Source organism: Engystomops pustulosus, chromosome 6 (assembly GCF_040894005.1).
Source record: "Engystomops pustulosus chromosome 6, aEngPut4.maternal, whole genome shotgun sequence".
NCBI classification, from domain to species: Eukaryota; Metazoa; Chordata; class Amphibia; order Anura; family Leptodactylidae; genus Engystomops; species Engystomops pustulosus.
Window position 1 is genome coordinate 182,727,001 of NC_092416.1, and position 26,055 is coordinate 182,753,055.

The following is a 26,055-nucleotide window of genomic DNA, read 5'->3' on the forward strand; positions in this document are numbered from 1 at the left end:
ATACACACATTTTACACACACAGCTCCGCTATACACACATTTTACACACACAGCTCCGCTATACACACATTTTACACACACAGCTCCGCTATACACACATTTTACACACACAGCTCCGCTATACACACATTTTACACACACAGCTCCGCTATACACACATTTTACACACACAGCTCCGCTATACACACATTATATACACACACAGCTCTGCTATACACACATTATATACACACACAGCTCTGCTATACACACATTATACACATACATTCCTGCTATACACACATTATACACACACAGCTCCACTATACACACATTATACACACACACAGCTCCACTATACACACATTATACACACACACAGCTCCGCTATACACACATTATACACACACAGCTCCGCTATACACACATTATATACACACACAGCTCTGCTATACACACATTATATACACACACAGCTCTGCTATACACACATTATACACATACATTCCTGCTATACACACATTATACACACACAGCTCCGCTATACACACATTATACACACACACACAGCTCCGCTATACACACATTATACACACACACACAGCTCCGCTATACACACATTATACACACACACACAGCTCCGCTATACACACATAGCTCCGCTATACACACATTATACACACACACAGCTCCGCTATACACACATTATACACACACAGCTATGCTATACACACATTATACACACACAGCTCCGCTATACACACATTATACACACACACATTATACACACACAGCTCCGCTCTACACACATTATACACACACAGCTCTGCTATACACATATTATACACACACACAGCTCCATTATACACACATAAGTCTCCTAGAGCAGAATTGTTCTAGTTGCCCACCACAATCAATCAGATCTCAGCTTTCATTTTCCCACAGCTGTTTTTAAATTTAAAGCTGAGCTCTGATTGGTTACCTCAGAAACTTGATGATTCCTCTCTCCGTGTAGTTTCTGAGGTAACACAGATCCCTGAGGGGGCGATTACACGTTTGCTTTTCTCTGATGCAGTTGCTGATGTCCTGGAGAGGAGGGAAATGGAGGAGGAGAAGCTTCTGCTTTTGGTTATAAAAACTACAACTGAAGAAGGAAACGTGTGACCGCCCTCTCAGAGAATCCTGTCAGACCTGGTCATGTGACCCCCATGGCTCCTCCCACACACGGGGCTGGTCACATGTCTATGACATCATCACAGGTCCTGTGTATAGAGGCGGCTGTGCAGGAGGAGGTGAGAGGGCACCAGGGTTACAAGTTTTTGGGGCATTTTTTTTAACACCTTGGGGACTGGTTTGGGCTTTCAGGACAAAGCATTTTCTTATTTGGGTTTTTATGCTCCACGGGACAGAACTTATTTATTATCAGTTTTTTTTCCATTTTAGAGTCTATGAGGATGAGATGAGACACAAGAGATTACAGTCTATGAGGATGAGGGGGTGACACAAGAGCTTACAGTCTATGAGGATGAGGGAGGACACAAGAGCTTACAGTCTATGAGGATGAGGGGGTGACACAAGAGCTTACAGTCTATGAGGATGAGGGGGTGACACAGGAGCTTACAGTCTATGAGGATGAGGGGGTGACACAAGAGCTTACAGTCTATGAGGATGAGGGGGGACACAAGAGCTTACAGTCTATGAGGATGAGGGGGTGACACAAGAGCTTACAGTCTATGAGGATGAGGGGGGACACAAGAGCTTACAGTCTATGAGGATGAGGGGGGACACAAGAGCTTACAGTCTATGAGGATGAGGGGAGACACAAGAGCTTACAGTCTATGAGGATGAGGGGGGACACAAGAGCTTACAGTCTATGAGGATGAGGGGGTGACACAAGAGCTTACAGTCTATGAGGATGAGGGGGTGACACAAGAGCTTACAGTCTATGAGGATGAAGGGGGTGACACAAGAGGTATAGGAGCTTGTATAAAGGTCCAGCCATTATTTATAAAGGAACAGAATCAATTAATTTAATAAATAAAAATTATGCTGCTTGACTTAGATCAGTACAAAAAGGAGGGCGGATGGGTGGAATCAAACACCCCGAACCCTGTAACAGCATAAGATACAAAACCAGAGTACAATCGGTGTTTCAAATATCATAAAACAAAACTTTTAATAATAAATTCTTTAAAAAGTATCAATCTAAGAACCCGCAACAAACTGACCAGTAACACAGGCAATCTTGTCGATGTAGATGCCGAGATGTTCACAAAGGGACAAAACGCTTGATACTATCGGCCAACCCTTCAGGGGATTAGTCCCATTATGTATTTTTGGTAATCCGTAGAATGTTGCCATTCTCGGGTGTTTGGGTAACAGATAGTCATACTCGTCTTTAGAAATAAGTTTGTTGTCCAGTACAGTGACAAGAATGTTCTTCAGGACCAATATGTTTCCATCTTTGTCAGATGGTTTTATAGTTATGCTAGAGTCTGTGTCAGGCTCCAGTGGTAGTTGACCCACCAGACCACCACGGACGATGACACAATCCGACACCTGGGACCGGGGTATAAGTGGTATCCAGTATTCACCAGAGCCCGCCGCAAAGCGGGTTGGACTTGTTGCGGCGTAGTACCACCAGGTCCTTCCACAGGTGTGAGTGAATCAGTGCCGGAAGTGAATCAGTGCAACAATTAGCAGTTTAGAGTTTTCGATTTTCAGAAACGGGCAGATTATGAAGATGTTTCTGAGACGCAGGCAGCAAGAGCGAGCAAGAGATTGAAGAGACAGCAGAGAGACATTCACTCATGTTCTGGATAACTACATGATAAATCCACCACAATAACCCTGTATAGACGTGTGGAAGGTCTAATCCTCAGAACAGGACAAGCTTTTCACTTTACCTGGAGTAATAACAGAGGAAACATACAAAATACATAAATACATGTTGTGGGAGATTTGGCCCAGTAGAGACCGTGGTAGCGGGGTGCTGTGATGCAGTTCACGACAGGGACACCAAAGTACAGTCCAAAACAGGTCTAGCCTGTGTTTATTGCAGCAGGAATCAAAATAAAACAGCCTTTACATTCAGGAATCAAAACAAAATAATATCCTACCCGTCAGGGTGCTAAGTAAACAATGGTTCTCTGACTCACCACTAACAAAATCACTTGGCTGCTCCAGGCACAGAGGTCAGTGCTGTGTGCTCTCCAGCCTCCTTCCAGAGAGAGACAACATTCTGAGCTCTGCTGAGCGGCTTTATTAGCCTGATTGGCTGTTCCCACCACCTGTGTCCAAGGTGCTGGACACCCAACCTCAGCACTAAGGCCTTGCATAATAGCAAAACCTAGGGGAAACATACCGCCCATCCACAGTTAACCCCTTCAGTGTCTCACAATGTACAGACCAGGGGTGGACACCACCCGGCACATGCTTCTCCTGGCTTCATTTCAGGAGGGGTTGATTTTAAGACAAATTATTTAAACACCAGTTTTAATAAAGACCTTGGGGGGAATTTATTATCTCAAGTAATTGTATTTCTATTTTTACAGAAAATTTTGGAGATTATTGCATAATATCAAATTCTTTCCCTTAGGTTTCTAAAAGGATGGATGATGGATTTAAACAAGGACAAGATGGAGAGAATATTCCAGCTCACCCTAGAGATTCTCTTCTATATTACTGGAGAGGTGAGAGATTGTGATGAGGTCACATGACATCATTATCTATGGGAATAACAGATGATAGGACTGGAGAGGTGAGAGATTCTGGAAATGTATGGAGGGAGATTTATCAATGTGTCTCTCCATAACCAGGATTACACAGTAGTGAGGAAGACCTCTAGTGGGCGCTGTCAGGCCCCTGTGTATGAAGGACGGGGGAGAACCCTGAGCCCAATCCCGGCTCCTCCACCTCACCCCCTGATACATGATGACATCAATGAGCAGAAGATCCTAGAAGTCACCCACAAGATGATGGAGCTGCTGACTGGAGAGGTGACACTGCTGGGAATGCTGGGACATTATACAGTAACGCTATGAAGGGATCTGGGTGATGACGGGATCATTGTGTGTGTCAGGTTCCTATAAGGTGTCAGGATGTGGCTGTCTATTTCTCCATGGAGGAGTGGGAGTATTTAGAAGGACACAAAGATGTGTACAAGGACGTCATGATGGAGGACCACCAGCCCCTCACATCAGCAGGTAATAGACAGGACTAAATCCACACGTCCTTTCATTATCTGTATGGAAAGAAGGAATTCAGTCTCTGTGTTTCCTGCAGGAATACTGATCCCCGGGGCCTCGGAGGAAGAGACGGAGCTGCTAGGTCAGTATTTATATAAATGAGACCTCCTTAAAATTAAAAAACAAACATTTGTCAGGATTTATGAATAAATTTACAGAAAACTTTCCATTTTTATACCAAAAATTTTAAAATTTGTTCATTTGTTGATCGTTGTCTCTTACACCAATTTACCTAAAACTGGAGAAATCCAGGGCAGGGCTGAGCTCCTGGGGACGGGTTCTGTTTGTTACAACATTGATCAAGAAAAGACGTTCTGCGTGAGGCCTTTAATATTAAACTCTGGGACCTTTGTCCCACACAAATTTTAATAAGCACTGATCCTGTCAAGAAGGACTGGAAGGTTTTTTTTCAGTTATCTAGGAAAGAACAATAAATATCATTTAAGGTTATTTGATGCAAAAATTATATATTATTGTATATTCTTCGCAGATGACTGCAAAAGGAGCTCGGAGGGACATCTGATATCTTCAGCATTTACAGCAGCAGATTGTGAAGTCACACAATATCCATCCTCAGATATTTACAGCAAACCTAAATCATCTCCTCCTGCATTACATGCTTCATGCTCTGATTCTTCAAGGACTGAAAAGCGAAATAGAATTCTGAAAGAGGAAAAGCCTTTTTCATGTTCAGAATGTGGGAAATGTTTTATCCAAAAACAAGCTTTTGTTAGACATCAGAGAAGTCACACAGGGGAGAAGCCATTTACATGTTCAGAATGTGGAAAGAGTTTTACTAAAAAATGTAATTTTGTTACACATCAGAGAATTCACACAGGGGAGAAGCCATTTTTATGTTCAGAATGTGGGAAATGCTTTAAGACTAGTTCAGAACTTGTTAGACATCAGAGAAATCACACAGGTGAGAAGCCATTTTTTTGTTTAGAGTGTGGGAAATGCTTTAAGGCAAATTCAGAACTTGTTGCACATCAGAGAATTCACACAGGGGAGAAGCCATTTTTATGTTCAGAATGTGGGAAATGCTTTAAGACTAATTCAGAACTTGTTAGACATCAGAGAAATCACACAGGGGAGAAGCCATTTTTATGCTTAGAGTGTGGGAAATGCTTTTATCGGAAGTCAGAACTTGTTATACATCAGAGAATTCACACAGGGGAGAAGCCATTTTCATGTTCAGGATGTGGGAAATGCTTTAAGGCAAATTTAGAACTTGTTAGACATCAGAGAATTCACACAGGGGAGAAGCCATTTTTATGTTTAGAGTGTGGGAAATGCTTTAAGGCAAATTCAGAACTTGTTGCACATCAGAGAATTCACACAGGGGAGAAGCCATTTCCATGCTCAGAATGTGGGAAATGCTTTAAGATGAATTCAGAACTTGTTAGACATCAGAGAATTCACACAGGGGAGAAGCCATTTCCATGTTCAGAATGCGGGAAATGCTTTAATCAGCAATCAATACTTCTTAGACATAAGAGAATTCATACAGGGGAGAAGCCATACAAATGTTTAGAATGTGGGAGATGTTTTACTCAGAAAACATCTCTTTTGGTACATCAGAAAATTCACACAAAGGAGAAGCCACCTTTGATGGTCCAGTGTGGTGGCATCAATCAGAAAATCATTTTTGAGTTTTAACTTGGTTTTGTAAAGTCATGTAGGTGGAGAGCTTAAAATTGAAGTCAAGCTCTCCTAAATTCAGAATGAAGGAGATCTGGTTAGTGATGTGTCTGGATGTAGGACTATCAATTGCAGTGGAGAGGGCATTCTGAAGTACGGAAAGCTTGACTTCAGTGTTAAACTCTCCACCTCCATGACTTTATACAATGCCACTGTGCTGGGCCATGAAATAGACACGATCTAGAAAGTGTTCAGCTGCTTCATGACTTACAGGTAGTGGTTTATTAGGTCAATTTCTGCTGACCGGTTCCCTTTAACAGGTCACAAGTCCTCAATACAGCTGTCAAAGACGGATCATTGTGGATACTAAGAGCCCTGACTCTCGGTTGGTGTCACCTAGAAGTTCTGGTGTCCCACGAAAGAGGAAAATGGATTGTGTTTCTAGACAGAGGCGGCTCCAGGTTTCAGTAGGCCCCTGGGCGACAGAGCCTCAGTGGACCTCTGTGCAGTGAATTCATGTGGAAGCATTAAAAATACAGAAACTAAAACAGTTCCCTAAAATTTTCCCTAGTTTATCACCCCGACATTGTTACATTATATGCAGCACCACATGTTTCTATTATATACTGCCCCCTTATAAGTTATATAATAGTATTTTCATGATGTACAGCCCCACATGGTTATATTACATACTGCGATTCGGCCTTGTGGGCCCCCCAGGAGCTCTGGGCCCAGGCATGTCTAGTGCCGGCCCTGTTTCTAGATGCCGGAGATGTGGAGATATTAACAGTTGAAGTTGCAGTTCTGTTGCGATCTGTATACACAGAACCACGTTACCAGTACCTGTCCAGGAAGTAGACTGTAACTTATAAAACGCACACATTTCTAAATAAAGTTTTCATTTTAAATTGTCCCTTTCTTATTTATGACGTTCTCGCTCAAGTTCTTATTAATTGTTGGAGGTTCCATAATTGCGCTGCCCAAACGATGGCACATGGTGAGGTGAAGCTGCTTGTCACTGCCCCCTCCTTGCTATCTGCTTCCCCTCCCCCAGCAGAGGGGCCCCATGGTGATTCATGAATCCAGCACCCCCTGCACAGCCTCGACAGAGGGTATCCCCATTTTTTTGGTGCACTGTTAAAATGCGCCATGCAGCACAATTCTGTTGGACTTTGCATAATAAATGTGGCGCACGGTCTCACTACATGCTACACATGTAAGCAGTTTGTACATAAAAGAATGTGCAAAGTCCAACATAATTTTGGAGCATCGCCCTTAGTAAATGTGGCACATTTCGTTTTTGTTGTAGTGACAACATCATGCACAACATGGCGGCCTGTCTCTAGGTGATGTGTAACATGGCTGCCTGTCTCTAGGCGATGTGTAACATGGCCGCCTGTCTCTAGGTGATGTGTAACATGGCTGCCTGTATCTAGGTGACGTGTAACTTGGCCTCCTGTCTCTAGGTGATGTGTAACATGGCTGCCTGTCTCTAGGTGATGTGTAACATGGCGGCCTGTCTCTAGGTGATGTGTAACATGGCTGCCTGTCTCTAGGCGATGTGTAACATGGCCGCCTGTCTCTAGGTGATGTGTAACATGGCTGCCTGTATCTAGGTGACGTGTAACTTGGCCTCCTGTCTCTAGGTGATGTGTAACATGGCGGCCTGTCTCTAGGTGATGTGTAACATGGCTGCCTGTCTCTAGGTGATGTGTAACATGGCTGCCTGTATCTAGGTGACGTGTAACTTGGCCTCCTGTCTCTAGGTGATGTGTAACATGGCTGCCAGTCTCTAGGTGATGTGTAACATGGCTGCCTGTCTCTATGTGATGTGTAACATGGCTGCGTGTCTCTAGGTGATGTGTAACATGGCTGCCTGTCTCTATGTGATGCGTAACATGGCTGCCTGTCTCTAGGTGATGTGTAACATGGCTGCCTGTCTCTTGGTGCTGTGTAACATGGCCGCCTGTCTCTATGTGATGTGTAACATGGCTGCCAGTCTCTAGGTGATGTGTAACATGGCTGCCTGTCTCTATGTGATGTGTAACATGGCTGCGTGTCTCTAGGTGATGTGTAACATGGCTGCCTGTCTCTATGTGATGCGTAACATGGCTGCCTGTCTCTAGGTGATGTGTAACATGGCTGCCTGTCTCTTGGTGCTGTGTAACATGGCCGCCTGTCTCTAGGCGATGTGTAACATGGCCGCCTGTCTCTAGGTGATGTGTAACATGGCTGCCTGTCTCTAGATGATGTGTAACATGGCTGCCTGTCTCTAGGTGATATGTAACATGGCTGCCTGTCTCTAGGTGATGTGTAACATGGCTGCTTGTCTCTAGGTGATGTGTAACATGGCTGCCTGTCTCTTGGTGATGTGTAACATGGCTGCCTGTCTCTATGTGATGTGTAACATGGCTGCGTGTCTCTAGGTGATGTGTAACATGGCCGCCTGTCTCTAGGTGATGTGTAACATGGCCGCCTGTCTCTAGGTGATGTTTAACATGGCTGCCTGTCTCTAGGTGATGTGTAACATGGCGGCCTGTCTGTAGGTGATGTGTAGCATGGCTGTCTGTCTCTACGGGATTTATAACATGGCTGCTTGTCTCCAGGTAATTTGTAACATGGCTGCCTGTCTCTAGGAGATGTGTAACATGGCTGCCTGTCTCTAGGTGATGTGTAACATGGCCGCCTGTCTCTAGGTGATGTGTAACATGGCCTCCTGTCTCTAGGTGATGTGTAACATGGCTGCCTGTCTCTAGGTGATGTGTAACATGGCGGCCTGTCTCTAGGTGATGTGTAACATGGCGGCCTGTCTCTAGGTGATGTGTAACATGGCTGCCTGTCTCTAGGTGATGTGTAACATGGCCTCCTGTCTCTAGGTGATGTGTAACATGGCTGCCTGTCTGTCTCTAGGTGATGTGTAACATGGCTGCCTGTCTCTAGGTGATGTGTAACATGGCTGCCTGTCTCTAGGTGATGTGTAACATGGCTGCCTGTCTGTCTCTAGGTGATGTGTAACATGGCTGCCTGTCTCTAGGTGATGTGTAACATGGCTGCCTGTCTCTAGGTGATGTGTAACATGGCTGCCTGTCTCTAGGTGATGTGTAACATGGCCGCCTGTCTCTAGGTGATGTGTAACATGGCGGCCTGTCTGTAGGTGATGTGTAACATGGCCTCCTGTCTGTAGGTGATGTGTAACATGGCTGCCTGTCTCTACGGGATTTATAACATGGCTGCTTGTCTCCAGGTAATTTGTAACATGGCTGTCTGTATCCAGGTGATATCCTTTATATTTCTCTTCAATGTCTTAACTAGGGCGGCACGGTGGCTGAGTGAGTAGCACATCTGCCTTGCAGCACTGGGGTCCTGGGTTCGAATCCCACCCAGGTCAACATCTGCAAAGAGTTTGTATGTTCTCTCCGTGTTTGCGTGGGTTTCCTCCGGGTACTCCGGTTTCCTCCCACACTTCAAAACATACTGTTAGGATGTTTAGATTGTGAGCCCCATTGGGGACAGGGACCGATTTGACCTGCTTTGTGCAGCGCTGCGTAATCTGTGTGCGCTATATAAATAAAGAATTATTATTATTATTATTATTAACTCTGATTCGCTTACATTTATCCCCATTGAACCTCATTTGCCAAGTGGATGACCAAACATTCAGTTTGTCCAAGTCACCCTGCAGCCTATGAACATCCTCCATAGACCGTATTACACTACAGCTTGTACTACTCCCCCCATCCTCCATAGACTGTATTACACTACACAGCTTGCACTACTCCCCCCATCCTCCATAGACTGTATTAGACTACAGAGCTTGTACTACTCCCCCCATCCTCCATAGACTGTATTAGACTACACAGCTTGTACTACTCCCCCCATCCTCCATAGACTGTATTACACTACACAGCTTGTACTACTCCCCCCATCCTCCATAGACTGTATTACACTACACAGCTTGTACTACTCCCCCCATCCTCCATAGACTGTATTAGACTACACAGCTTGTACTACTCCCCCCATCCTCCATAGACTGTATTACACTACACAGCTTGTACTACTCCCCCCATCCTCCATAGACTGTATTACACTACACAGCTTGGTCTCATCTGCAAAAATAGACACAGTGCTATTAATTCCTACCTCTATATCATTAATAAATATATTAAATAGTAGTGGGCCGAGTACAGAACCCTGGGGTCAACCACTCATAACTGGTGACCATTCCGAGTAGGAATCATTGACCACAACTCTCTGGATACGATCCTTCAGCCAGTTCTCAATCCAATTATTCCTGCCAAACCACTAGCCCTAATTTTACCCATCAGCTGTTAAATGCCTTTGCAAAGTCCAAGAATACAATATCCACAGCTGCTCCTCCATCCAGGCACCTGCTCACCTCTTCATAGAAGCAGATAAGGTTAGTTTGACAACTTCTATTCTTAGTAACCCCTCGCTGGCTGTCACTTATTATACTATTTGATGTCACATAATCCAGTATATAGTCTTTTACTAATCCTTCCAACACTTTCCCCACAATGGAAGTTAAGCTTACAGGCCTGTAATTGCCTGGCAAAGTTCTAGAGGCCTTTTTATATATTGGCACCACATTTGCCTTGCGCCAGTCACTTGGCACTTGCATTGATATACTTAAAAAATGTCTTGGGATTTGTTTTGCTCTCTTTGGCCACCTGTCTTTCAGTTTGTATTTTTTCTTCTTACAGTAAGTTTTTTGTAAGTATTGAAAGCTTCAGGTGACCCGTCAGATTTATATTGAATGCCCTCTTTTCATCATTAATTGCCCTTTTAACTGTAGCTTAACGTTACCTATTGGAATAAATTTAGAAGTATAATGACCCAGGATACAGTGTCTACAAGTAGTATTCAACCCCCCGCAGATTTAGCAGGTTTGATAAGAAGCAAATAAGTTAGAGCCTTCAAATTTCAAACAAGAGCAGGATTTATTAACAGATGCATACATCTTACAAACCAAAAAGTTATGTTGCTTAGTTATATTTTAATAAATTTTAAACATAAAAGTGTGGGTCAATTATTATTCAACCCCTAGGTTAAATATTTTGTGGAATAACCCTTGTTTGCAATTACAGCTAATAATCGTCTTTTATAAGACCAGATCAGACGACACAGGTCTCTGAAGTTATCTTGGCCCACTCCTCTATGCAGATCTTCTCCAAGTTATTTAGGTTCTTTGGGTGTCTCATGTGGACTTTAATCTTGAGCTCCTTCCACAAGTTTTCAATTGGGTTAAGGTCAGGAGACTGATTAGGCCACTGCAACACCTTGATTTTTTCCCTCTTGAACCAGGCCTTGGTTTTCTTGGCTGTGTGCTTTAGGTTGTTGTCTTGTTGGAAGATGAAATGACGACGCATCTTAAGATCCTTGATGGAGGAGCGGAGGTTCTTGGCCAAAATCTACAAGTAGGCCGTGCTATCCATCTTCCCATGGATGCGGACCGGATGGCCAGGCCCCTTGGCTGAGAAGCAGCCCCACAGCATGATGCTGCCACTTCCATGCTTGACTGTAGGGATGGTATTCTTGGGGTCGTATGCAGTGCCATCCAGTCTCCAAACGTCACGTGTGTGGTTGGCACAAAAGATCTCGATCTTTGTCTCATCAGACCAGAGAACCTTGAACCAGTCTGTCTCAGAGTCCTCCAAGTGATCATGAGCAAACTGTAAACGAGCCTTGACATGACACTTTGAAAGTAAAGGTACCTTACGTGCTCGTCTGGAACGGAGACCATTGCGGTGGAGTATGTTACTTATGGTATCTACTGAAACCATTGTCTCCCACTGCCATGAGATCTTCCCGGAGCTCCTTCCTTGTTGTCCTTGGTTAGCCTTGACTCTTCGACAAGCCTGGCCTCGGCACGGGAGGAAACTTTCAAAGGCTGTCAAGGCCGTGGAAGGATAACAGTAGTTCCATAAGCCTTCCACTTCCGGATGATGCTCCCAACAGTGGAGACAGGTAAGCCCAACTCCTTGGAAAGGGTTTTGTACCCCTTGCCAGCCTTGTGACCCTCCACGATCTTGTCTCTAATGGCCTTGGAATGCTCCTTTGTCTTTCCCATGTTGACCATGTATGAGTGCTGTTCAAAAGTTTGTGGAGGGTCTTAAATAGTCAGAAAAGGCTGGAAAAACAGATAATTAATCCAAACATGTGAAGCTCATTGTTCTTTGTGCCTGAACTACTTCTTTTTTTTTTAAAAGTATTTATTTTTGCAATTTTTGAAATTTTATACAATTATAATAAACAAAACCAGAAAACAAGATTGTCTGTCACATATTTCCTTCCCCCCATTACAGGATTATTATACAACAGCCATGGTAACAGTCAGGTTCTTGCTGTGTTTCAAAACTACCTGAGGGATATTACACAGTAAATGACAGCAGGATACTGTAGCCAGACATCTTGATACAACACAAATAACTATTGACACAAAGACAATCAGGCACACACACACACACACATACCAGCACGCTCAGTCTCCTTCATCATAGAGAGGAGTATACATCACATGTGATTATAAGGCAGTATGGGGAGTCGCGCACCATCTGGACCAGATGCGGTCAAACTTCTGGGGACACATCCTGTTGACATACAGGGACCGGAAGTGGGGAATGACACTGTTAATAAGTAGTATCCATCTTTTTAATGGAGGGGGCTCCTGGTCCTTCCAGGTCATCACCACCACTTTTCGGGCGTAGTATAATACAAACCTAAAGAAAATTTTGTCATAGTGGCCATTGACAACTTCATTTATGATGCCGAGGAGACACACAGAGGGAGACAGTAATCGTGGAAAATCAAAGTGTAGATTAAGGAACTCCAGCACTTCGGACCAGAAGACATGGACCCTAGGGCAGGACCAGACACAATGCAGGAAGGATCCGACTTCAGCCTGACAGCAAAAGCAAAGATCATTAGGCATTGCTCCCATGCGGAATAATCTAGCAGGGGTGAAATATACTCGATGGAGGAATTTAGATTGAATCAGGAAGTCCCTCGCACTCACTACAGATGTGAAGTAGGACAGTTCGACCTCCCTCCAGTCATCATCCGACAGGTCAGGGATATCCTCACTCCAGCGTTCACGGGCTCTATCAAACGGTCTGGACTTTTGCTCTTGTAGGAGAGCATAGCACTGAGTGAGTGGCTTAGGGAGGTCCGGGGTACTCATCAGAGTCTCTAGTTTGGAGAATTTCACTGGCAGGCTGAAGGAGCCGAATTGGGCTTTGAATGCGTGTAGCAGTTGCGTGTAATGGAAGCTGGCCGTATTGGGTACAGTATGTCTCTCCCTTATCTCGTTAAAGCTGAGTAATTCTGCTTCCGGGGATAAGAGCTGGCCTACAAATTTCACCCCCGCTGCCCCCCACATTGTCCAGCCCGGGAGGGAGAGAAAGTGAGAGAGCCACGGATTGAGCCACAATGGAGTCCTAGGCGAGAGAGGGGGAGAGCTGCTCGGTTCTACCAGGGATTGTGCCCTACGCCAGCACACCGCTACCGTACGTAGGGGAAGTGGGGTATCAGATGGGGACTTATACCTGTACAGCAGGTTTGTAAGGGCCTCGTAGGAACCTACCAGGGCACCAGCCAGTGCAGTAGCTGCATTACCCATGTCTATATCTATCCACCACTGGGCATATACTAGCTGGGAAGCCAGGTAATAAAGATACAGATCCGTGGCAGCCAGTCCACCCCTAGACTTGGGAGCCTGAAGCAGCGCTAAACTGAATCGTGGGGCACTACTCTGCCAGTAGAAGGACCTGAGAATGCCGTCCAGGCGTTTAAATAGGCTCTTAGGAAGCAGTATAGGACAAGCATGGAAAAGGTATAGAAATTTTGGGAGAAAAATCATTTTAAATATGTTAATACGCCCGTACAAAGACAGGGGGAGAGTGGACCAGGCTTTTAGGCGCGATTCCGTTGCAGTTATCAAGGGTGTAATGTTTAACTCCGTATATGCCTGGACCCTGCGTGACACCTGAACTCCCAGATATTTAAAGGTGGACACCACCTGGACTGGGACGGGGAGGGAGTGTACCCCTACATCAGATAAGGGAAAAAGGGCCGATTTGTCCCAGTTAACCCGGAGACCTGAGAACCCCCCGTAGTGTTCTATCAGGGACAGGAGGGATTCTAGAGAGGGGCCCACATCCCCAAGATATACAAGTGTATCATCAGCATAGAGAGATACCTTTTCAATGATAGGACCTCTAGTAATACCCTTAATGCTATCAGAGTGACGGATCGCCACAGCAAGGGGCTCAATGGCAAGTGCAAAGAGGAGGGGAGATAGCGGGCAGCCCTGCCTAGTGCCCCTGGCCATAGGGAGAGTAGGTGAGATATTAAGATTAGTCCGTACCCTAGCCTTGGGATCGTTATACAGTAGTTTAACTAATGCTGTAAATCGAGGGCCAAAACCCATTCTAGGCAAAAGGGTCCACAGATATGTCCATTCCACAGAGTCAAACGCCTTACAATTGTCTAAGGATAAGATAAACCCAGGGTCTGGAGACCGCTCTGCCTCTGCTATATTCAGGTGAAGTCTTTGTATATTTATGTCAGTTCCCCTCCCAGGCATAAAGCCCGTCTGGTCCGGGTGAACCAAGGATAATATTACTTTATTAAGCCTTGTTGCCAGAATTTTTGCTAGGATTTTAACATCTTAGTTTAGGAGGGAAATTGGGCGGTACGAGTCGGGAAGCAAGGGATCCTTGCCAGGCTTAGGAAGAACTACAATAAGGGCCTCTCGCATGGAGTCAGGGAGGGAACCACTGTCGAGCGCATCGGAGTACAGGCTAAGTAGATGAGGGACCAGGGTCTCACAGTTATCCCTATACCACTCACCTCCCAGCCCATCAAGCCCAGGTGTCTTACCGGGGGGCAACGATTGGATGGCCAGTTCCACCTCCTCCGCCGAGAGCGGGGCATCAAGCTCCGATGACTGTGCCTGTGTGAGCCTCCAAAGTGGAAGACTGTCAAGGAATCTGGAAATCTCGACGGAAGAGGCGGACAATCTGGAGCTGTAAAGAGAGGAATAGAATTCATGAAATACCATGTTTATGGCCCGGGGTTCTGTGATCAGGGTTCCACTACTGTTAAGGATAGAGGGAACGGAAGCACAAGGACGTTCAGCCCGCGATAAATACGCAAGCAGCTTCCCATTTTTACCTCCGAATTCAAAGATGGACGCTTCCCTGGCTAGCAGGCGCTTACTGGTGCGCTCCTTCACTACAGCTAGATGGTTCCTCTGCGCCTGAGCCCAAGTCTTTTTATTCCCCGGAGTAGGTTTCTCTAGATACTCCTTTTCTGCATTCACCAGTGCAGCGGTCAGCCTCTCCTCCTGCGCATTTAGAGACTTTCTATGGCCAGCTACCCCCGACATGAATGCTCCCCGCACCGAGGACTTGTACGAGTCCCAGACTAGAAGAGGATCAGGATGGGTTGAGTGTACATCCCAGAACTCGCTGTGCGCTGCCCTAACAGTACTCAGGACCGCTGGGGATTGGAGCCAGGCCGGGTGCAGGCGCCATAAGCGGGAGTCGCTGGGGGGGCCTATAAGGAGACTAATGAGCAGGGCAGAGTGGTCTGACGCACTGCGTGGGCAATAGGATACCTGGTCAACGTGCGGCAACATATCAGGGGAGACAAAGGCCAGATCAATCCGAGAGAAGCTCTTGTGCACAGAGGAATAGAATGAATATTCTCTCTCTTGAGGGTGTTTACTACGCCAAACATCGGCGAGGTCTAGAGAAGTGAGCCACTCGTTCAGACGGACCGAGCCTGTGTCTAGGCCGCTTGTGCGATCTAAGGAGGGATTAGGGACTGCATTGAAGTCACCAATGCAGAGTAACGGGCTTGGAGGCATAGCAGCCAGTTTACTGGAGATTAAGTGCAGCACAGCTGGATCAAAGGGAGGGGGGACATAAATAGACGCTATAGTAAAGGTAAAGCCCCACAAGGCGCAATGTACGATCACATAACGGCCAAAGTGATCCGGTGCTACCTGTATGACCTCTATGGGAAGCGCTTTGGATATGAGTATGGATACTCCCCTGGCATAGACAGAGTAGGAGGAATGATAACCCCTAGCCACCCAGGCCCGCTTCAGAGAGAGGACCTTCTGACCCGTAAGGTGTGTCTCTTGGATACATACAATATGGGGGGCCTGACGCTTAATAACATCTAACATCAGGGCCCTCTTGAATTTAGAATTAAGTCCCCTCACATTTCAACTCATTACCTTAAGTGAAGACATCTTAGCGGAAGGGAAAGGGGTGTGGGGAAGGAGACGTGAGCAACCAAGCATTCATCCTTTCATACCACAAAGACATAGACAGACAGACAACAGTGAGCATAACAAATATAACAGAACTGAACTAACAATCCCAAGAATACAAACCCCCTGTCTAGCACCCTAACGGCAGTAGTGTAGACCTAGACCCACTAACAGTCAAATAGTAGAACAGTGGTCCCTAACTCAAGACAAACCTACACCATTTGTCCCGGGACCTTCAACCCTTAATGTATATATGATCAGGAGGTTATTAGGCAGCCATATTTAGAGAGAACCAAAGAGGAGATAGGGGATGGGGGGGGAAAGGAGGGGGACGCAGGTAGGTAATGGTAACAGGGAGGGGGAAGGGGGAGGGGAGAGGAGAGGAGGAGGGGGGGAATAGGGAAAGAATGAAGTGCCATATGTGGCGCACTGGTCGATATGACCAAACAGAGAACACAAATCAATCACAGGGTACATTTGTGAGGCACGTAATGTGTAAACAAATATTAGAAAACTGTAACAATGATTTGGGACCCCTAGATAACTATTCAGGACCAAGTCCAGCATTGTCATAGCACATCAGATAAAAGGATATGTGAGTCCAGTCACTCAGGAGGTGCGGGCCTTCCAGCGAGAGCCCGAGGGGCTGCATCAGCCCAGTGAAGTGCTTCGGTTGGGCAGGTGAAGAACCGAGTCTTCTGGCCGTCCACAATTCGGAGCTTGGAAGGATACATCATGGAGTATTTATACCCCTTGTCACGGAGACGGGCACGGACCTCGGTGAATTGTGCTCGCTGTTTCCTGACGGATGCAGAGAAATCAGGGTAGAAGGACACTCTGCTGTTGGCATAGAGAATTTCTCCCTTGGTACGGACAGCCCTGAGGATAGAGTCCCTGTCCCTAAAGTGCAGCAGCCGGGCCAGGAAGGGTCTTGGATTGCCCCCTGGAGGGCCAGGGCGGGATGGCACACGATGGGCCCTTTCCACTGTGAAGAACGGGGAGAAGGTATCTGCAGGCAGCATATTTTTGAGCCAATTTTCAAAAAAGGATACAGGGTCAGACCCTTCCACTTTTTCGGGGAGGCCGACCACTCTGACGTTGTTCCGTCGCAGGCGGTTTTCGAGGTCATCAGCTCTGTCGATGGATGCAGACATTTGGCGTTGAAGCTCTCTGATCTGTGTTGGCATAGGCCTCTGGACGTCCTCCACATCAGATATTCTGCGTTCAGTTTCGGTGATTTGCTCTTTGGCTTTGTGGACATCATGTCGTAATAGAACAAAGTCCTGTCGCAGCTCATCCACCTTGGTGACCAGTTTGGATTGGCATCCGTTAATGGCCGCCAGCACCTCTGCAAATTTCCGATCCAACTCCGTGGCCGCGTCAGACGGATCAGCACCCTCTTCATAGCTTACAAGCTGTGGCGGGCTCTGGGAGCCTTCAAAGAGGGAGGGAGAGGAGTTTGGGGACCCCTGAGGAGAGCAGGGCTGTGTGCGGGAGAATCTCCCTAACTTTTTGGCAGCGTTTGACTGTATCTGTTCCAGAACAGCTTGGGATGTGGAGCATTCCTGCGCATCCAGGGGTTCCAGGGACTGGAATGGAGGATCTTCATGGACGGATTCATCATCCGATGGAGGCGCAGACACCCCGGACGCTGCTTTGAGCATTTTAGCCGTCTTCCTCCGATTACCCATGGCGTCTGGGCAGGGGGGGCCAGTGATAAACAATCAGGAAGCCTAGCGTCCAGTAGTTAGCAGAGATACAGTACAAACCCACTTGGAGTATTGCAGCAGGACTGCAAGGGTTAATATAAAACAGAACCCAGGAGCAGGGGATCACTGGGAGTATGGAGGACTCAGTGCTGGGCTGTATAGCTTGGGGTCCCCAGGGCAGAGGTGGGCAGCAGCAGGGGAATTGCTTCCCTACCTGGTCCTGGATCAGTCCAGCAGTGTCAGGGTTAACCCTGCGCGCCTAGGCCTCAGGCAGCGCAGGGGAGTCCACAGGATGGCGCCTCCAGCAGGATGAAGGGCTCGCTGGAGCGCTGCCACAGTGCCCTCGGCAGTGGGAGCGGCGTCCCAGGCAGCAAGAGGCAGGAGGATCTCCCCGGCGATCGGTGTAGCAGCACCGGGCGGCTAGGAGCGGGCCGCCGTGCGGGTCACGTGGCCGGCCGCGGGGAAGCACGGAGGAGCGGCGCGGAGTCCGTAGCCGCCTCCAAAACGGCACCGGAGGACAGCGGCAGGTGTGTGGGGCACCCCGGGGCGGAGGGGAACGGGCACAGGTGTGGGAGGGCTGCCTTAGGAGGGAGATGGGGTGTCGGGTCCCGGGAGCTCCGCGGCGCACGTCCTCTCAGTCCGGCATCAGGCCACGCCCCCCCCGTGCCTGAACTACTTCTTAATACTTTAGGGGAACCAAACAGAATTCTGGTGGTTTGAGGGGTTGAATAATAATTGACCCACACTTTTATGTTTAAAATGTATTAAAATTTATCTAAGCAACATAACTTTTTGGTTTGTAAGATTTATGCATCTGTTAATAAATCCTGCTCTTGTTTGAAGTTTGAAGGCTCTAACTTATTTCCTTTTTATCAAACCTGCTAAATCTGCAGGGGGTTGAATACTACTTGTAGGCACTGTAGATTTGAATTTCTCCCATTTAGCATTAGTCTCATCATGTGACAGTATCTGATCCCAGTCTACATCCTGTAGTGCAGCCCTGAATTTCTGGTAATTCGTCTTCTTAAAGTTAAATGTTTTCGATTTTCCAACATGTTTTTGCTTTTTACAGTATAAGAGGAAAATAATTATATTATGATTGCTGTTCCCAGGGGTTCCCGGACACTGACATTTTGGACAATCTTCACATTGTTAGAAATCACAAGGTCCAACAATGCGTCACCTCTTGTGGGATCTTCTACAAGCTGCACCATAAAATTATCCTGCAAGAAGGTGATAAAATATCTTCCCTCCTATTACATATATACATACACCACCTCCCCTCCTATTACATATATACACGTACACCACCTCCTCTCCTATTACATATACACGTACACCACCTCCCCTCCTATTACATATATACACGTACACCACCTCCCCTCCTATTACATATATACACGTACACCACTTCCCCTCCTATTACATATACACGTACACCACCTCCCCTCCTATTACATATATACACGTACACCACCTCCCCTCCTATTACATATACACGTACGCCACCTCCCCTCCTATTACATATATACACATACACCACCTCCCCTCCTATTACATATATACACGTACACCACCTCCCCTCCTATTACATATACACGTACACCACCTCTCCTCCTATTACATATATACACGTACACCACCTCCCCTCCTATTACATATATACACATACACCACCTCCCCTCCGATTACATATACACATACATCACCTCCCCTCCTATTACATATACACATACATCACCTCCTCTCCTATTACATATACACATACATCACCTCCTCTCCTATTACATATACACATACACCACCTCCCCTCCTATTACATATACACATACACCACCTCCCCTACTGTTACATATACACATACACCACCTCCCCTCCTATTACATATACACATACACCTCCTCCTCTCCTATTACATATACACATACACCTCCTCCCCTCCTATTACATATATACACGTACACCACCTCCCCTCCTATTACATATACACGTACACCACCTCCCCTCCTATTACATATATACACGTACACCACCTCCCCTCCTATTACATATATACACGTACACCACCTCCCCTCCGATTACATATACACGTACATCACCTCCTCTCCTATTACATATACACATACATCACCTCCTCTCCTATTACATATACACATACATCACCTCCCCTCCTATTACATATACACGTACACCACCTCCCCTCCTATTACATATATACACGTACACCACCTCCCCTCCTATTACATATATACACGTACACCACCTCCCCTCCGATTACATATATACACGTACACCACCTCCCATCCGATTACATATACACATACATCACCTCCCCTCCGATTACATATACACATACATCACCTCCCCTCCTATTACATATACACATACATCACCTCCTCTCCTATTACATATACACATACATCACCTCCTCTCCTATTACATATACACATACACCTCCTCCCCTCCTATTACATATACATAGAGGCTTTTAACCTCTCTGCTTCCTGTCCCTACAGAGGTCAAGGGGCATCCTCCAAGTGGGCCGTCATGGAGGGCTAGATGGAAACTGAATTACTGGTGAGTACTAATTCAGCATTTCCATAACGTCCTCCCATGACGGCCCACTTGGAGATATACCAAATAAGTAGAGTACTCTAGGGTGGGATGACCGCTTGCAGAACCTTCCTTTCAATGGAGAGATCCTGCGAACTTGGTAAGTCCAAACGATAATGTTTTATGAAGGTAGATGGTAAGGCCCAGGTGGCTGCCTTGCAAATCTGCTCTAGTGATGCGCCTCTTTTCTCGGCCTAGGAGGCCGACATAGCCCTAGTGGAATGAGCCTTCAGATTGGTAGGAACTTCCTTTCCCTGCTTCGTATAGCAGGTGGAAATAGCCGATTTCAGCCATCTTGCTATTGATGTTTTCGAGGCTTTCTTCCCCTTATTCTTCCCCTGAAATTGAACAAACAAGTTATGGTCTATGCCCCAGGGGTCTGTAGCCTGCAGATAAGCTAACAAAACTCGTCTTACGTCAAGAAGATGCCACGAGGCTTCCCTACTAGAAGAGGGGTTCTCGCAAAAAGACGTAAGGGTGATCTCCTGGTTCCTGTGGAATTTGGATGCCACCTTGGGGATGAAGCTTGGATCCAGAGTAAGGATGATACGATAAGAAAGAATACGCATATAAGGTTCTCTGATGGAAATAGCCTGAAGTCCTGCCAGTCTCCTGGCTGTAATAACTGCGATAAGTAGGGTGGTTTTTAGCGTTAAATTCTTAATGCTAGTAGTGTCCAGAGGTTCAAATGGAGGCTCGGAAAGGGCGCCTAGGACTAAGGTTAGATCCCAGGTAGGAACCCTCCTAAGAATCTGGTGTCTGATTCTGGAGGAGGCTAAGATTAATCTCCTGACCCACCTGTGATCTGCAAGGGGATCATCGAAAAAGGCGCCAAGTGCCGAAACCTGGCACCCTCAGGGTGCTAGTAGATAGGCCTAGTTCCAGGCCCTTCTGCAGGAAGTCCAGTATCTGATAAATATTGGGGTTGGGTTGAGTGGAGAATTATCCTTGCAAAAGGTCACAAATTTCTTCCAGGTTTTGTGATAAATGACAAATGTAACTTTCTTCCTACTTGCCTTGAGTGTGGCTACTACAGTCCTGGAAAGACCCTGCGATGTCAGTAAATCAGACTCAGGATCCATGCTGCTAGCTGAAGCTTCCCCGGGTCTGGATGAAGAATAGGACCCCGGTGCAGAAGATCCTTCCACGGAGGCTTTATCACCTGTTGCTGCAGGGCCAAGGACGTCAGCAGGGGGTACCAGCTTTTCTTTGGCCAGTTCGGGCAGATAAGTATCACCCTTGCCTGGTCCATAAGGATCTTCCTGAGGATCCATGCGACCAAGGGAATAGGGGTAAAGGCATAGGAGAGATGTTCGATCCACGGATGACTGAAGGCATCTAGTCGATCCTTCGAGTCCTTTGCTTCCAGTGAAAAATATTGACAACACACTTAGTTCTTCCTCATAGCAAAGAGGTCGATCTGAGGATTTCCCCAAAGACTGGTCAATTGGAGGAAGACTTCCTGGTTGATGCATCACTCGTTGGAAGAGACTTCCCTCCTGCTGAGGTAGTCTGCTTCCTTGTTTAGAACTCGTCTTAGGTGAGTCGCAAATAGGGAGAGTATATTTTCTTATGCCCAGGCAAAGATGGTGCGAGTTAGGGAGGAAAGAACTGCAGATCTTGTCCCTCCTTGTCTTCTCAGGTAGGACACCGTTGTGGTGTTGTCCGATAATATGTGGACATGACGATTTTTTAGAAGAAGTGTATTTGAGCTTAGGGCTTCCCAGACAGCCCGTAGCTCCCGATAATTTGACGGCTTCTTTGATTGGGAAGGGGTCCATGATCCTTGGACGTATTGAGAAGGGAAGACTGCTCCCCAACCCCCACTGCTTGCGTCGGTCGTGATGGTAAGACACGGAAGGCAGTGCCAAGGGACCCCTTTTTCCAGGTTCTTCATCTCTAACCACCATTGTAGGTCTCTCTTTACTGAGGACGGAATGGTGACCTTTTTGTCCAACCCTGAGGATCTTCGATTCCCAGAACGGAGGATCCAACTCTGCAGAGTGCGACAATGGTTTTGGTTCCAGGCTACCGATGGAAGGCAAGCGGTAAGGAGGCCCAGGACCTTCATTGCTCCTCGGATCGAAATGGAAACTTTCCTTCTGAAGGAGCGAACCTGATTTCTTAGACCTTCTGCTTTTCCCTGAGGGAGAAAAGACATCAGATGAGTAGAATTCAACATTACTCCTAGAAACTTCTTGTGAGTGGAGGGTGATAGATCTGACTTCTGGATGTTGATTAAATACCCCAGATCTGAGAGTTTCTTCATTGTAAGATCTCTTGCTGATGAGATCTGATCTGTCTTTCCCCACAATCAGAAGATCGTCTAAAATAGGAATTATAGACACATTCTGCAGCCTCAGGAAGGCAACAACCTCCACCATTTTTGTAAAAACTCTCAGAGCTGAGGAAATACCAAACGGGAGAGCCCGAAACTGAAAGTGGAGGATAGAACCCTCTGGAGAAAGAACTGATAATCTGATAAATCTTTGAGATGAGGAGTGAATTGGGACATGATAATAAGCATCCCGGAGATCTATTGTGCACATACAGTAATCGGTGTAAATGAGTTGGGTAGCGGATCTTACCGATTCCGTGTGAAACCTCCTGTAGGTGATGAAGCTGTTCAAGGGCTTTAAGTTTATGATCAGCTGGTTTGATCCATTGGGTTTCTTGACCAGGAACAGTGAAGAATAGAAACCCGTCTTTTCTTGATCTCGAGTAACCGGAATGACCACTCCTGAGTGTATGAGGAATGAAACCTCCTGCCAGATGAGAGAATGAGTAGAAGAAGAGGTAGAGGATAAGGGGGGAATAAATCTTGATGGAGGGGGGGGGGCACTGAATTCTATTCTGTATCCAGAACTGACAATGTTCAGGACCCAAGGGTTTGAGGTAATACATGTCCATTGAGAAACAACACAACACAACACACACACACTTCCCTTGGGGTAACTCCAACGCCCCTGTTTACCTTTCCCACGAAAGGAATCTTTGGGGTTCTTGAAGGGACAAAATTAAGGTCTCTTGGAAGATGTTCTGTTTTCAGGAAATCCTTTTTTCTTATCGGAGGCTTTTTCTAAAATAGCATCCAACTCCGGACCGAAGACGAAGTCGCCTGTATAGGTGATGCTGCAGAGCTTAGACTTTGAGCGTATATCACCGCCCCACTGCTTTAGCCATAAGGCCGTCCTTGTTACGTTTGTTAGAGCACCTTCCCTGGCTGCAAAATGGACACCTTCAGCGGAAGCGTCTGCAAAGAAGGCAGTGGAATGCTTTCAAGTAGAGATGCTCTGGGAGTACCTTCCCTGATATGTGATTCCAGTTCGTTTATGCAGAAGAAGAGTGTCCTCGCGACTGAGGTAGCAGATAGATTGGATTTCAAGCTGATCATCAACGTCTCCCAGGCTTTTTTAAGAAAAATGTCAGACTTCCGGTCCATGGGATCCCTGATCTGTGCTGAATCCTCAAAGGGAAGGTCTGTTTTTTTGACTACTTTCGTCACCTGCACATCCCTTTTAGGGACAGAGTCCCAAACCTTTGAGACTTCTTGATCGAAGACGAGTCGTCTCCTAAAACTCTTGGAAGTTATGATCTTCTTCTCTTGGTCTTTCCATTCTTCCGTAATCAGCCCCATTAAAGTATCATTAACCGTGAAGACGCGTTGTTTTTTGGCCCTTAGGCCCCTGAACAGTTCATCCTCCCGAGACATACAGGGAACTTCTTCCTCAATATTAAGGGTTTCACGTATGGCCTTCAAGAGGTTATCTAGATTGTCTACTTGAAAAAGGTGACGGGAATCAAGCTTCTGACTGAAATTCTGGGAATCCTGTTCCTCTGTGTCAACTAAAGAACAGGACGGAACCTCAGAAACATAATTATCTTAGTCGGAGGAAGAGATGCCCACCAATCTAGGTTTTTTAGGAGGGGGATCTTTTTGTGTTTCCGATGGAACCAATGCTACCACCTTTTCTTCAATAAAGGATTTTAACTCATCCATGAAAGAGGTTTTCTCCTCACGCATAAACCCTTCAATATAGGGTCTGCATATGAGTTTTGGGTATGAGTCAGGCATAGTGTAAAGACACAAATTACACTTCTTAGCAGTGGTCCTACTCTTCACAGAACAGTTGGACTTGCTAGATTTCTCAGACCTTTCCGATCTGTTCTCTTTGCATTTCCCCTTAGACCCTTGATCCTTATCCTAAGGGGGGAAGGTAAAGAAAATAACTAACTTGGGGTTCTAATACTTATAGTAAATACTAATAGCCATACAGCACCACTTACGTGACCAGGTGGGTGGAGTAGGCCCAAGTCTGCCTCATCAGCCATAATGATGTCTGGGACGGCAAGGCCAAACCGAACAGCATGCACACTCTAACTCCTTTCCGCTACAAGGCACCGCTAACGGACGCCATTATCCTACTATTCGAGAGTTAAATACCCCATGCAGGCGACCGGAAGTCGCCACGGAGCGCAAAGGGAACGGAGCTTCCTAAAGGTGTTGCGCGTCCTTGCGTAGGCCGACTGCCAGCCGCTGTAGAAGATGGAGTGACGGACCATCCAGGACCAGGGAGGGAAGGACCCAGGCGCGGACCCAACCCGGAGGGGAACTACAGCCTGCAATGGCCGGAGAAAGAGCTGTAACCTCCCCCCCCACACACACACTTGGAGGAGAGAGAGACCCTCTCTTGACCTGCCCCCTGTAGGGACAGGAAGACAATGGCGGGTGGATGCGGGTGGGAGGCTTTTAACTTCTCTGCTTCCTGTCCCTACAGAGGTCAAGGGGCATCCTCCAAGTGGGCATCATGGGAGGACGTTATGGAAACCTTGAATATTAACTCCCCGATCATGTGATGCATTGAGCCATGTCTCCACTACACCAACCACATCTAACTGTTCCTCTAATACCAGAGCCTCAAGCATCACCAATTTTGCCTGTGATACTTCTGCCATTTGTGAACATACACTTTAATTTTCCACAGTTATTTGATTTATAGTAAATTTACTGGCACATATATCCTCACTTCTGTTTTGAAATTCATAGATCTCCTTATCCACTGCCCCATACACCGTTTACTTCCCTACCCACCAACACCCCCTTCTCTGACCTGTCTACCCCTATCACTGGTGCTGCCACGACCCATATCATGGGTAGTTGGCTAACCCGTGCCCCTATCTGTGTATACATACAGCACTGGAGCATACCACCAATCTTGCTAGCGATATTCTAGTTACAAAACTGTGAGGAGTATAAAAATGAAGAGCTATAAAATAAGGATTACTTACAATTCTGTGGACTCCTCTTTTTCGAACTCCGCTTGTTTTAACTCCACTTATGTTCACAAGCCACTTAGAAACACAAGCCAAAATGAGCAAGCTCAAAACTGAGTTGCTATCCCTTGCAAACTAATCCCTCCTCCCAATTAGCAAGTCAGACAAAGAAAGGAAAAAAAAGACACTAAGAAAATGCCATTTATATTACCTATCTACTCAATCAACAATCACCCAAACCACAGATTCACTCGTAGCACACACATATCCACTTGTTTCAACTCCACATGTG

The 26,055-nt window shown here is 46.4% G+C and overlaps 1 protein-coding gene across 1 annotated transcript in view; it reads left to right on the plus strand.

The window, feature by feature from the left end:
• Positions 1-4,211: 4,211 nt before the first annotated feature.
• LOC140066006 (uncharacterized) overlaps positions 4,212-26,055 on the plus strand; it is a 57,380-nt gene continuing 35,536 nt past the window's right edge. The window contains exons 1-7 of the mRNA XM_072113571.1: positions 4,212-4,308; positions 4,717-5,878; positions 6,188-6,334; positions 21,897-21,996; positions 22,070-22,131; positions 22,405-22,537; positions 23,699-23,967. Coding sequence (XP_071969672.1) covers positions 4,227-4,308; positions 4,717-5,878; positions 6,188-6,334; positions 21,897-21,996; positions 22,070-22,131; positions 22,405-22,537; positions 23,699-23,967 — 1,955 coding nt within the window. The 5' untranslated portion in view covers positions 4,212-4,226. The remainder of the gene's footprint in view (positions 4,309-4,716; positions 5,879-6,187; positions 6,335-21,896; positions 21,997-22,069; positions 22,132-22,404; positions 22,538-23,698; positions 23,968-26,055) is intronic.